This window comes from Neofelis nebulosa, chromosome 2, assembly GCF_028018385.1.
Source record: "Neofelis nebulosa isolate mNeoNeb1 chromosome 2, mNeoNeb1.pri, whole genome shotgun sequence".
NCBI classification, from domain to species: Eukaryota; Metazoa; Chordata; class Mammalia; order Carnivora; family Felidae; genus Neofelis; species Neofelis nebulosa.
In genome coordinates this window covers 149349290-149363547 of record NC_080783.1, presented here as the reverse complement: position 1 = coordinate 149363547, position 14258 = coordinate 149349290, and the positions used below count along the sequence as shown (strand labels likewise).

The window sequence follows — 14258 nt, the reverse complement described above, 5'->3', positions numbered from 1 at the left end:
GGTCAATTAATCTTCAACAAAGCAGGAAAAAATGTCCAATTGGAAAAAGATAGTCTCTTCAACAAATAGTACTGGGAAAATTGGTCAGCTACATGAAAAAGAATGAAACTGGACCACTTTCTTATAGTATACACAAAAATAAACTCAAAATGGATTAAGGACATAAATCTGAGACCTGAAGCCATGAAACTCCTAGAAGTCAGCACAGGCAATAATTTCTCTGACATCAGCTATAACAACATCTCTCTAGATATGTCTTTTGAATCAAGACAAACAAAAGCAAAAATAAACTATTGGGACTACACCAAAATTAAAAGCTTCTGCACAGCAAAGGAAACAATCAATAAAACTAAAAGATAACCTACTAAGTGGGAGAAGATACTTGCAAATGACCTACCCAATAAAGGCTAAGCCCCCAAAATATATAAGTAAGTTCTACAACTCAACACCAAGAAAACCCAAATAATCCAATTAAGAAAGTGCAGAAGACATTAACAGACATTTCTTGGGGCGCCTGGGTGGCGCAGTCGGTTAAGCGTCCGACTTCAGCCAGGTCACGATCTCGCGGTCCGTGAGTTCAAGCCCCGCGTCAGGCTCTGGGCTGATGGCTCGGAGCCTGGAGCCTGTTTCCGATTCTGTGTCTCCCTCTCTCTCTGCCCCTCCCCCGTTCGTGCTCTGTCTGTCCCAAAAATAAATAAAAAACGTTGAAAAAAAAAAAATTAAAAAAAAAAAAAAAACAAAAAAAACCCAGACATTTCTTCAATGAAGAAATATAGATGACCAACAGACACATGAAAGGATGCTCAACATCACTGATCATCAGGGAAATACAAATCAAAACTACAATGAGATATCACCTCACACCTGTCAGAATGGCTAAAATCAACAACACAAGAAACAACAGGTGTTGGCGAAAATGTAGAGAAAGGGGAACCCTCTTGCACCATTGGTGGGAATGCAAACTGGTGCAGCCACTCTGGAAAACAGTATGGAGGTTTCTCAAAAAATTAAAAATAGAATTACTATATGATACAGTAATTCCATTACTGAATTTACCCAAAGAATAGGAAAACACTAATTCAAAGGGAAACACACACCCCTATGTTTACAGTAGCATTATTTACAATGGCCAAAATATGGAAGCAGCCCAAGTGTCCATCAGTTGATGAATGGATAAAGAAGATGTGATGTACACATACAATGGAATATTATTCAGCCATAAAAAAGAAAGAAATCTTGCCATTTGCAATGACATGGATAGAACTAGAGAGTATAGTGCTAAGTGAAGTTAGTCAGAGGAAGAATTATATTATACCATATAATTTCACTCATAAATCAAATTTAAGAAACAAAACAAATGAGCAAAGGGGAAAAAAACAGAGAGGGAGGCAAACCAAGGAATAAATTCTTAACTATAGAGAACAAATTGAAGGAAGTGGGTGGGGGAATGGTGAAATAGGTGATGGGGATTAAGGAATGCATTTGTTGAGATGAACACTGGGTGTTGTATGGAAGTGTTCAATAACTATTATTGTACGACTGAAACTGGTATTACACTGTATGTTAACTAACTAGAATCTAAATAAAACCTTGAAAAAAGGAGAGAGAAAATGTCATAGAAATATTAGAGAAAAAGTGGATCGAATAGAAAAAGAAAAAAGACTACTAAATCTAATTATGTTAAAAATTAAATATAAATAGGCTAAAATATATAAATGAGGATTGTCAAACTGAAAAGGCTGCAAGCAAACAAAGCTATACAAAGCTATAGAAAGGTTGGGAATAATAGGATGGAAAAAGATATACAGTTGACCCTTGAATAACATGCAGGTTAGGGGCACTGACCCCCTGCACAGTCCAAAATTCATGTATAATTTTTGACTCCCCCAAATCTTAACTATAGCCTACTGTTGACTGAAAGCCTTACCAATAATGTAAATAGTCAACACATATTTTGTATGTCATATGTATTATGTATAATATAATGTATTTGTACAATAAAATAGACAAAATATTAAGAAAATCATAAGGAAGAGAAAATACATTTACAGTACTTTATTAAAAAAAAAAAATACCTGTGGACCCATGCAGTTCAAGCTTATGTTGTTCAAGGGTCAACTGTCTATGCAAACACTAAACAACGAAAGCTGGCATACCTATACTAATATCAGACAACATACTTTAAGGCAAGAAGCATTATTAGAGATAAAGACATTTAATAATGATAAAAGGAGTCAACTCATAGGAAAACATCCCAATTCTAAATCTGTATGCAACAAACATAGGTCAAAATAGATACAGAAAACACTGACAGAATTAAAATGAGGAATAGAAAAATATACAATAATGATGGGAGATTTTTATATACCTTTACTCTTCACAAATTTAATATTATTCAGGGAGATAGAGAAAATTGCCCACCTGCTGTAGGACACTGCCCCCATAACTAAAACTGACAAGAATGTTTTTAAGAAAAAAAAAAAAATAACAGACCAAGCTCTCACATGAACAGAGAGGTAAAAATCATGAAGAAAATATTAGCAAATTAGTTTAATCCAGCAATATACAAAAAAGATAATATAAGAAGAACAAATGGGTTTTTTTTCAGAAGTGCAAACATGGTTTAATATTTGAAATCAATTAATCTAATTAACACTATTAACCAAAAAGAGGAAATCATATATTTTGAAAAATATATTAAAATAGCAATTCATAAAATCCAATATTCATTCACATAATTAAAACCCATAGCAAACTACAAATAGAAAGGCATTTCTTAATCTGATAATCTATCTACAATAACCCACAGAAAACAGCATACTTACAATGAATTATTGAAAGCTATTCCCTAAGATTTCAAAGAAGAAAATAGTATCTGCTGTCATTATCTCTATTTAAAATTGTATAGGAAGTCCTATCCAGTGTACTAAGGAAGATAAGAGAAACACATATGATTAGAAAGGAGAAATATGAGTCTTTATTTGTAAATGATACGATTGTATACAAAAAAAAATCCAAAAGAACATATAAACTATTAGAATTAAATTTCATCAATATAACTGAATATAAGGTAAGCATATAAAAATGAACTCTGTTGCTATGTCACAACATATATATAAAAATAAAATTTTAAAAATAATACTATGGATAGGAAGATCAAAAAATCAAATACCTAGGCCTAAAAAAATATGGGCAAGGCATTTAATTGAAACTGTAAAACATTACTGAGAGATCTTTCTAAAAATTCGAAGTAAGGGAAAGGATATACAATATTCTCAAATAGTAAAGATGGGGGCGCTGGGTGACTCACTTGGTTAAGGATCCAATTCTTGATTTCAGCTCAGGTCAGGATCTCACGTTTCAGATCAATGCCCCACCTTGGGGTCCATGCTGAGCATGGAGCCTGCTTGGGATTATCTCTCTCCCTCACTCTCTGCCCCTCCCCCGCCTCTCTCTCCCTCTCTCTCAAAATAAATAAACAAACACTACAAAAACTCAGAATGAAGAAAGTAAAAAAACAACTCACTAAGAAGTCAAAAATATTTTATATGTCTATCTCCAACAAAGATTTGTATCCAGAATTCATTGTATACTAACTACAACCTAACTTGACTTTTTTTTTAAAGAATGGGTGACATCTACTCATTTTTTTTTAAGTTTATTATTTATTTTGAGAGAGAGACAGAGAGAGACAGAGAGAGAGCATGCATGTGTGAGTGTGGGAGGCCTCGTCAGAGAGAGAGGGAGAGAAGGAAACCCTGGTTTCACACTGTTAGCGCAGAGCCCCATGCAAGGCTCGATGCCACAAACCATGAGATCACGACCTGAGCCAAAATCAAGAGTTGGATGCTTAACTGACTGAGCCACCCAGATGCCTCCTAACTTGACTTTTAACAAGATAAAAAAATTTAAAATCGGGCCACCTGGCTGGCTCAGTTGGAAAAGCATGTGACTCTTAATCTCAGAGATGTGAGTTCAAGCCCCACTTGGGTGTAGAGATTATTTAAACTAAAAAAAAAAAAAGTAATGCAAATGAATATCAAATAAATAGACATGTAGGAAAATAAACAGCTTTAGGTATTACTTGAACTGACATCAACTAAATATTAGAAACAAAAGTATAGCACTTCTAAAATTATGAACAAATATTAATATTTACAATTTCAAAACTCCTTGTAATTTTCAGAGCATGTTCACATTCCCACTTTACAGTTTTAACTAAAATTGAAAGATGGCTTGACAACATTGCTGTTCATTTGAATGTCGAATGACAAGATTTAAGTGTTCTTACTAGGTGCCAGGCATTGGCTAAGCAACAGAATGGCACAACAGAAATAGTTCCCGCCAGCATCTAATTATTACCTTAGAATAAATGCCTAAGTTGCAAATTACTGTAGCAAATGGCATAAACAATTGTGTTTCAAGAACTTGGAAATTTTTCATGGCATTTGATACTATAATTCATATCTAGGCATTTATCCTAAAGTAAGAATTAGATGCATGATGAAATTCACTGCAGAAGAGTTTGTAACAAAGAAAACATGCAAACAACATAACTATCCAACAGTGGAGCAATAATTAATATATTATGGTATCTCCAGAGATAAACGGAACAGTAAGTCCCATGAGTACCATGTGAGAATTCTCATTTTACCCCATCTTTTCAAAACTAGGAACAACCTCTTTAAAATTACTGTAGGGAAAGATAAGATTTGTTTTCATTTACATTTCTTTATGACTAAATCTGAACATCCTGTAAACATATTTGTTGGCCATTGGTATTTCTTATGACTTCTCTGTTTTTATCTTTTGGCCATTTTATCTGATGGACATTTGTATTTTATTAATTTGTAAGACCCGTTTATATGTTGAGCAGAAAAAAAGAAAAGTATAGAAATCTTTGTGTCTACTATATTCTCAAGGGTTAGGCTTGGTGTTTTAATAGAAGTCAACTCATTTAAAATTAAAATTCTTATCTCTTATTTTAACTTTATGAACAGTATCAGAAAGGCTAAAATAGAATTCTCAATAAGCCAAGTTCAAAATACTAAAACTCAAGTTAGGCTCTTGCATGGAAATGAAAATGTATGAAGTTTTAAAGAATTAACTGTGCTCATCTGTAGAAATAAAACAAAATATTTTAAATATAAAAAAGTTTTAGATAGTATTCAGGTGACATTCAAGAAGTTTTAGTTACCATTAATTACACAAATGAAATTATCATTCTAATATGCCTTACCATATTAGATTCAGATGCCTTTTCTATTCTGTTCTTTTAAAAAAATGGATTTTTTTTAAGTGATAAAGCTTTAAGTGACTTTAAGCTTAAGTGATAAAGCTTAAAGTGACTTTAACCTTGCAAAAAGTGGTCACAGTTTGTAATTAAAATATTTATTTAAAATAACATATGACAGCAAGAGGCACCTGGGTGGCTCAGTCAGTTGAGCGTCTCACTCTTGGTTTCAGCTCAGGTCATATCCCAGGGTCATGGGATTAACCCTGCTCCAGGCTCCACGTTAAACTTGGGAGTCTGAGTAAGACTCACTCTCTCTCCCTCTGCCCCTCTCCCTGGCTTGCACACGCTGTCTCTCTAAAATAAAAATAAAATAAAGTATGACAGCTAATCAGAGTTTTAATTTTTCTGGTTTAAAACTTAGTGTGTTGTCAATATTAACTCTATCTAATAACAACAAACGATATGGAGCACTTATAACAGTCCTTCTTCCCTCTAACCCCACCCCAAGCCATGCCAAAGAAAGAAGCAAGATACCTAATTTTTTAATATGCCTTAACTTTCCAATTTTAAGAAAATCTTAAATTTTAAGGAAAATATTTTTTATTTATTTTTAATATTTTCTTCTCTTGTGGAAGTGTTATTGAAAAGCACCACAACAGTTGTAATGTTAAATAAATCAAAAACAGTAAGTTATACCTAGCACTTAAGCAACTATCCAAATTCAGTAGTATCAGAAGAAAAGAAGACAACATATGGGATTTTTATTAATTTTTATTAAAAAAAAACATTCCTCTTCAAACTACCTGAAGCAACCTATTCCACCTCCCTTAGTCCCAACTCCCTCCCATTCGCCACTGTAGCCTATGGGACACACATGTGATTATAAACAAGGTCTGCATCCTGAGTCTCTTCAGACTCCACCTGCACATGAAAGGAAACCTGCCGCCTCACCCAGGAAACTGCTTCCCCTGCAGACTGCAGGAGAGAATGCTATTCATTCTTCTGGACTCTGTAATTTCCATACCTTTCCATACCCCTCCTCCTACCTTGAAGTTCAGAAGTAATGGCAGTATCACCATCCCTCCACCTACCTATCCATCCAACAAATATGTACTTAGTGTACAAATATGTACTTAGATTTAACCACTTTTAAAATCCAGTGAGACAAATGCAAAATGACCAAACAAATAAAAAATTGCCAGTTATGAAAGAAAAGAGTAGGAAGCTATATGAGAAAATGAAGGGGATCTAGTCAGGCCAAAGTAGGAGAAAGAGTATTTCAAAAGAAAAAAAAGGAGTGAAGTTGGTCTTGGGGAAACCAAGTGCAACTGGGCATAGAGGGTGAGGAGGAGAGTGCTGGAGAGGGTGTGGAAGTGGGTAGAGCCTTGAGGCCATGGACATGAGGGCCAGAACATGCAAGACCTTAAGGGTCATGTTGAGGACTTTGGATTTTATTCTAAATGCAACCAAAACCACCAGGAGAGTCTTAAAACATCCACTCCTTATCACAGTGACCTACTCATCTGCCCACATTTAACCGGGATGCTTGCTCTTCAGTTCCACCCAATCCCTTCCGCATTCTAGATGGCTTCAACGTCTATGCCTTCTCAGTTACACAGCATCCTGTGCTCCGGTGACCTCCACTCCACCTCAAGCAAACTTCTCCCTTTTTCCTTGTCCCAAACTATTCCACCTATGAAAATCCAATTCCAGTATTTCATTCTCAGACCAGTCCTACTCTTCAACCTCCTACCAGTCCTACTCTTCCACTCCCTAGCATGCCTGTCCTCCAACCTTCAAAATTTTTTATTTGATTAGCCAAAAATTGAAAGTAGTTCAATCTCATTGGAATAGTGAAAACTTATTACTATTTCCTCCATCCCTACCAAGGCATGTAGGCTTCTCTACACCTTCCTCCATGCTCATACCAACATATGTGAACTCATTCACAAATAGAGATGCTTGATTATGGAAAGTGAATCATACCAAATACATAATTCTGTCACTCTTAAGGTTAAACATTTTATAAAAATAAAAACTATGAACAAATCTCAAGCCGGCAGATACAGATCGAATTCATTCTTCAAGTTGCCTTACATTACTCTAGGTGCACACACCGCCGGTGGTTCCCCTCCAAAGGGAACTTTTGCTTGTTGTCTGGTGCAACTTGCTAACCCCTGAACACCTTGAAGTGGGCTCTTCTGTGGAGCAAAGTGCTTCCAATGTTGGTAGTTGAGGAGAACTGATGCTCGTGACTGAAAACATCTGGGAGAAGAATGGTTTTTCACAGCCCTTCAGCAGAGGGTAGCAGGTCTCAGGCCATAAGAACTGAAGCCATCCACCTTTCACCACCTGGTTTGCCACTGCCCAAGAAATGTGCATGGTGGCCTGCTGGCAGGTATTGAGGGAACCACCACCATGAGTAGGCAAGGAAAATTAAAACTCACTTATGGGGTCTGGAAAGAAAGATGGCCAGCAGGTCAGAAACTTGAGATTCCTTCTGTAGTAGAACCAATGGAAGAAACAGATGAGAATTTTAATGAAAATATAATGGAATTACAGCACAAAAAACAAAAAAACAAAACCCAGCACTTTCAGGAACTAAAAAACATGATTTATTAATTAGAAATTCAATATCCAACAGAAAGAGAATGACTTCCCTTGAGAACCACATTAGTGGTCAGAAAAGTCAGGTGGAAATACCTCACAAGAAACCCTGTGACAGACCCCGAGGGAAAAGGCAAGTTGTGCGGAGATCAGATCCAGGAGACAAAACAAGGAGGAGGAAAGGAACATGTGGAGAGGTAATAATCACATAAATAACGGAAAACATCTTTTAGCATTCAAGAAAGTCTTGAGTCCCTGAATATCAAGGATAAAGAGGAAACCCTGCCAGGCTGTCAGCACTGTGGGACAAGGACTTTGTGGGATGGTGGAAAGCTGGAAGTAGAGGTGCTGCTTAGGGACACCAGGGCACTGACTCTAGGCCTCCCTAATGCTGAGTTTGGTTCACACACCAGTAGAGCCCAATGTCTATACTTAATGCATCACATGGAAACATTAAGTACAAAGACTGCTAATGTTCTTCTAGGGTCTGGCAAGCTTCCTGTTGTCTTTTGTCACTCGCATCTTAGGACCAGCCTCAGAGACTCCACGGTAGTCATTTTCTTCCACAGTCTATCTGAAACATTGCAAGTGCTATTTTTTTTTTTTTTTTTTTTACTTATTTTTGAGAGAGCGAGAGAGAGAGCGTGCAAGAGCATTAGCGGGGAGGGACAGAAGGGGGAGAAAGAAGATCCCAAGCAGGCTCCGCACTGTCAGCACAGAGCCTGATGCAGGGCTCAAACTCACAAACTCTGAGATCATGACCTGAGCTGAAATCAAGAGTTGGACGCTTACTTGACTGAGCCACCCAGGCGCCCCTGTAGGTACTAATTTTTAAATGTTACATGCCCAAACTACTTTGGTAAAAATTAGAAGTATAATAAAAAGAAAATATTCATAGATAAGGTAAATGCATGATTGTTAAAAGAAACCCTTACTTTTATTTATGACATGTATATGAAGGTAGTATGGTCATAGTTAAGAGCAGAGACTGTGGATGCCTGCCACTTACTAGCTCTGTGATCTTGGGCAAGAAACCTTTTTGTGTTTTGGTTTCCTGAAAAATAAATGGAGTCAATAGCACCTATGTGTTAAATGTAAAGATTCAATGAACTAGTACATGCTCAGCACCGGGAGCTTTGTCTGGCACATAGCAAACACTCGGTGAATAATAGCCGTGCTGCTGCTGCCACCATTGCTTGCGACAGGAAAACAGCACCGTATGTAGAACTTTAACTTCAGAATCAGAAGAGTTGAGCTCAGCTGCCAACTTTAAAAGTTAAGAGTTTTATACCACAGCCACAGTAGTTAATCCTTCTATGCTTACACTTTTTTCAAATGTAAAATAGGAATATGAATACTTTTCTCTTTCAACATCCATCTGTCTATCCACAAACATCGCCTGAGCATAATACACCAGTTATTGTCTAGTGGCTGGAATAAAAATCTGAATAAGAGCTCACAGTCTAGTGAGCTCATAGTCTAGTGAACAATACTCAGGAACCTTAGTTTCCTTTCATGTGAGCATTTCTTAAAGCTCCCTTTGCTTTAGGAGGTGAAGAGAGGACCACAAGGGTAAGTATGCATTTTAGCAAAAGTACTATGATTTAAAAAAAAAAAAAGAAAGAAAAAAAAAGGCAACATTAATGTTGTTAGCAATTGTTGGGCAAAAAATGTGGCCAGGTCCTGAAATTACTGTGTTGTGGTATTTTAAGAAAAATACTATCGAGCAGTCGGGTCATTGGCAAGTAACTCCTGTAGACCGTATGGCAGTCTTAGGACTGAGGGAGACCGGAGAAAAGCAGAATCGCATTTCTGATCAGAGAAGAGGATAAAACATCTCAGGGAGACTCCTCTGTCCAGAGGCTGGACCATGTAGTAGACAATTTGCCTCTCTGAATGATCTTTTGAGACATGAGTGTCCTTTGAATGAACAGCTCTCAAGCCATTGTCTGAGAGGAGCTATTACTGGATTTCTTGTTGACTACATCGGCCCCCTTTGAGAGCATCCTGCCTTGGCATATAGAGTGGGGGATTAAAGTGGGAACAAGCTCTTGGTATCTCTTCTATGTCGTCACAATAATAAAGACCTTATCCTAAAGCTTCCTGGCATTAAGAGTGCTTATTTTGATCATCCCAAGGGAGCTGTCTATAGGAAGGGGTGGGACAAGTTGTTCCCCTGTAATCTTTTAGTAAACTCAGGGGGCTTTAGAATGTTTACACTGATAACACCAGACAATCACTAATAAAAAATTAAACACAAAAGAGACTGAATTCACAGGAGAGCCCAAATGCCCATTCTTTATAAAGAAACAGTGCGGGACAACATGTTTTCATCTGTCACCATCAGTTGGCATTTAATAGCTATAATTTAAAATTCTATATTAAAAGCCTCACAGAAATTAGAATCGCATCATACTTGAAACGGTATTAAGTACATTGAGACATTTGGAATCTTTAGAAAGTATGTACTTATACCATTATTAAAAATTAATATCCAGAATATTTTCCTTGATTATATATATATATGTATATATATATATATATAGCGCCACAATGTAAAACAAATTATATGGGTTATTCAAAATCATGTATTTGGCTCATAATCGGCCTAGCTTTATTACAAATTCACTTAAATGGTGGCTATAAACAAGATTCTGGTTTCTTTTGTGTACGTGAAAAACATTCTAAAAACCAGTATCATTTAAATAAGTATTAAATTAAACTAGAGCTAAGTGGAAATTATCTGGCAAAAAGGAATACTGACATCTATATCTTAAAGTTGCAATTGGATAATAAATTATATTTTAAAAATGTACATAAAAACTCTACTACTCCCACCCGTAAATTAAAGGTTATTTATTACCCAATCATGTTTTAGACTTAAAGTAAAATCCTATCGCTTATAGAAAATAAATCCAACAATTTATCCAAACATTGTTACATAAGAAGTTTTAAGAAACTGTAAATAATTCTTAATACTCTCATTTTGATTCTCCGACTTTTCAAGACTATGTTGTATTTCTTTCAAACATACTTCCTGGTGTTGTGCTTTCTAAATAAAAGAAGAAACAAACATAATCAATTATGGCATTCATATCAAAGGATCAATTAATAATGACATTCATATCAAAGGAGAGTCACAATGTAAAATTTATATATACAGTAATTAAATACACAATTTTAATTTTGAAGAGAGAATTCTAACATTTGATATGTTCATTATTTACTTATTTTAGAGCTCACTTTTCTTTAAAATTCAGCATGACTGAAGTACATACATGGTTGATCTTTACTGTGATACTATTTTATTGAAACTATCATAATTAATTTTCACTACCTTTAACATGACCTATTTTAATACTAGTTTTTGCCATTTTCTCTGCCTAAAAATTTCTATTTTATACTATAAGACTTCTGCTGCCTTAAAAATTCCAGTTTTTATAATATGAACATTTTTGGAAATCTTTAAAAAATAAAAGAATTCTAAATATTATAGGTGTTCTTTATTTGAGGAAAAAATTCAAAGCCATATATGTGTGTGTGTATGTGTATATATATATATATATATATATATATATATTTTTTTTTTTTTTTTTTTTAACGTTTATTTTTTTTTTTTTTTGAGACAGAGAGAGACAGAGCATGAACAGGGGAGGGTCAGAGAGAGAGCAGGAGGCACAGAATCTGAAACAGGCTCCAGGCTCTGAGCTGTTAGCACAGAGCCTGACGCGGGGCTTGAACTCACGAACCGCGAGATCATGACCTGAGCCGAAGTCGGACGCTTAACCGACTGAGCCACCCAGGCGCCCCTCAAAGCCCAATATATTTTTAAAAATATTCAGCTGCACACAAATTCCCAAATCGATCTGTTCACTGAAAATACTTCAGATAGGTAAGTTGCAGATACCATCTAGCTTCCAACTAAAATGTACACACCTTCAAAAGAGAAAGAAATCTTTGCATTCCTTCCTATCAGGTATTCAATGATACCTGATACCTTCTGAAACTGAGTAATGCCCCTTGGGAGAGGGAAGTGGCATGGGATGAAACAATGTGTGAGGATGGGCTACACAAAATCATAGAATGAATATAGTGAATCTTTGCGGAACATCAGTTTTACCCAACAGTTTGGAGGGAAAAATATTAATATGAACACACTTATGTTGTAGGGTAGAATGTGAAATGTTTGTGGATTATAGGATAATGCATTAGACTTCAGAGACATTCAGGCTTCAGAAAGGATGGCCTGGGTTAAGGGGGTGGGGCCATGCCTGGGTCTGCATATCCACTCTGCCCCAGGTGAAGCACTTGGGCAGGAAATCTGAAGAAGCCTGCTACCCTGGGCGGGGTGCTGTGGAAGACACCAGGATATAATCAACTATGGGACAGGCTCTCAGGGTGCTTCCAATTCAACTGGAGCTAAGATATGTATATAAAATAAATACTGACCTGCCCACAGAACTGTCCCCTGAAAGGACAAAATACATAGACTCGTTTTTCAGTAATGTCTAAACCAATGTTTAGAATTCTAGATTTTTACTCCTGTAAAAATTATCAGATTTAACAGAATCTCAGATCTTAAACTTCTTTCTTTTGGAAGCTTTAACCAAGTACTGGGAAATTGTAGAGAAACCCAACTTATCTTACTATTTTTTTTAGAACTTTAATTACACATATTTTATAGTATCAAAAATTCTGATGGTGGGAAAAACATTAAAAAAATCAATCTATAAATAAAAGAGATTTAGAATAAAGGGAAGGCCCATGCTACATTAAAACTGAGAAACGTTTGTTCTGATTAAATTGCCATGGCACTTTTGATGGTGATAAAATGAAACTAAAATTGCATGCCAAAAATCATTTAACTTTTGAATCTTTCACGTTTTCAACTTTTAGACACTTGGGAATACAAAAATAGTTTTCGTGGTGTCTCCGGCTCCCAGAAAAGATAAAGTATCATCATTTTCTATGTCACCAAGTAGATAGTTTTCAAGTAATTTAGTCACGACTAGTGCTAGCTCTCATAGTGCCTTATGCCAATTGACTACTTTCATGAATATTTAGGAAAAGACATTAGAAGATTAATTAAACACGACCAATTTGGTATTCTCATTTCATGGCTGAGTGGCTCAAAGCACCCGTCTCATATGCAGATATAACAATATGAATATTTACTTAACACAAACTCATCACCTTCTAAAATATAATATTCATTACTCAAGACAGATATCAAAATCTAACTCATAATAGTTTAAATTGTGTATCTTAAAAAAATGAAAAATTCATACCAGAAATTCCTAAGTAGATTGTAACTTTCATTAAACAGTCGTCATGCAAAAGTAATATGCAGGAAAGGGCCTGATGAGACTTGGGGAAATGTAATAGAAGCTACCAAGGATGCAGTATAATAATTCTTTGGCATAATCATGACATCTTAAATTTTTATGATTTATATAATTTGTTATTTTTAATATTACCAGTAAAGCAATCCCCTCACTTCATACTTTAACTAAACTATACAGTAAGAATGTTAAATGCTAATTTACTTCTTATGAAAATATATTAAGCCCTACAAATACTTACACTGTTCATTTTGCAAACAAGTTGACTTTGTTCTTCATTTTTCTTTCTAAGCTCAGTTTCCAGATCTAATATTTTAATCTGTAAAGCCCTCTCTCTAGATGACATTTTCTCTATTTCTTCAGAAACCTATAATTTTCATTAAGAGAGTAAAATAACTAAATATGCTTTCTTTCAAGTATGACTTAAAGACTTGACATAGTTATACTATACCTCTTTTTTTCTGAACAGATATTAACTGTATATTAGCTTAATTAGAAAATGTCTAAAGATGTTCTATCTTGAAAAAATACATATAGCATAAGTATGCTTATTTCTCTTTGCAGTTAAAAATATCTGCAAAATTAGCTTGAGATGGAAGAAGTACACACATTTGCACTCCTCTGTGACTTGGGTAGGTGTTTTTCCCAATACTGTATTTTTTTAACCTACTGAGGCCAACTTGCCAGTTGCCATCCTACTGTATGGATATTCACCGTGGGGTCTAGAGTGCTGACAGAGCATAGAAGGTTCTCATCCAGTGCTGCTCACAGATTGGATGGATGAGATTGGGTCAGAGCAGGAGATGTATACATGTCACTCACACACAAGAAACTGTTTTTTCATTCATTCACTTACAAAGTGGTTTGAATTTGAGTTTTCTATTTCTACGATGGTTTATTTTAGCAGAAAGTCTAGCTGAGCTATGTTCATCCAATGATTCAGATATGTGGGAGCCTTTCTGCAAGAATTCTGAGTTGGAGCCAGAAGAGTAAGAGTGGAGGCAGGGCTAGTTCAGAAGTAAGGAGCTAGTAGGAAGGACTGTCCTCTAACTATATTCCTACTGTAAATTTAG

General features: G+C 35.6%; 1 protein-coding gene across 12 annotated transcripts in view; it reads right to left on the bottom strand.

The window, feature by feature from the left end:
- ODF2L (outer dense fiber of sperm tails 2 like) overlaps positions 1 to 14258 on the bottom strand; it is a 69726-nt gene that overhangs the window by 21737 nt on the left and 33731 nt on the right. For 9 of the 12 annotated variants that reach the window (XM_058716740.1, XM_058716728.1, XM_058716732.1 and 6 more), the window contains 2 exons: positions 13427 to 13552; positions 5425 to 10895 (listed from right to left, as the gene is read on the bottom strand). The exons of 1 other annotated variant lie outside the window; for it this stretch is intronic. In XM_058716740.1, coding sequence (XP_058572723.1) covers positions 10767 to 10895; positions 13427 to 13552 — 255 coding nt within the window. In that variant the 3' untranslated portion in view covers positions 5425 to 10766. The remainder of the gene's footprint in view (positions 1 to 5424; positions 10896 to 13426; positions 13553 to 14258) is intronic. 2 more of the 12 variants (XM_058716727.1, XM_058716736.1) reach the window with 2 other exon arrangements.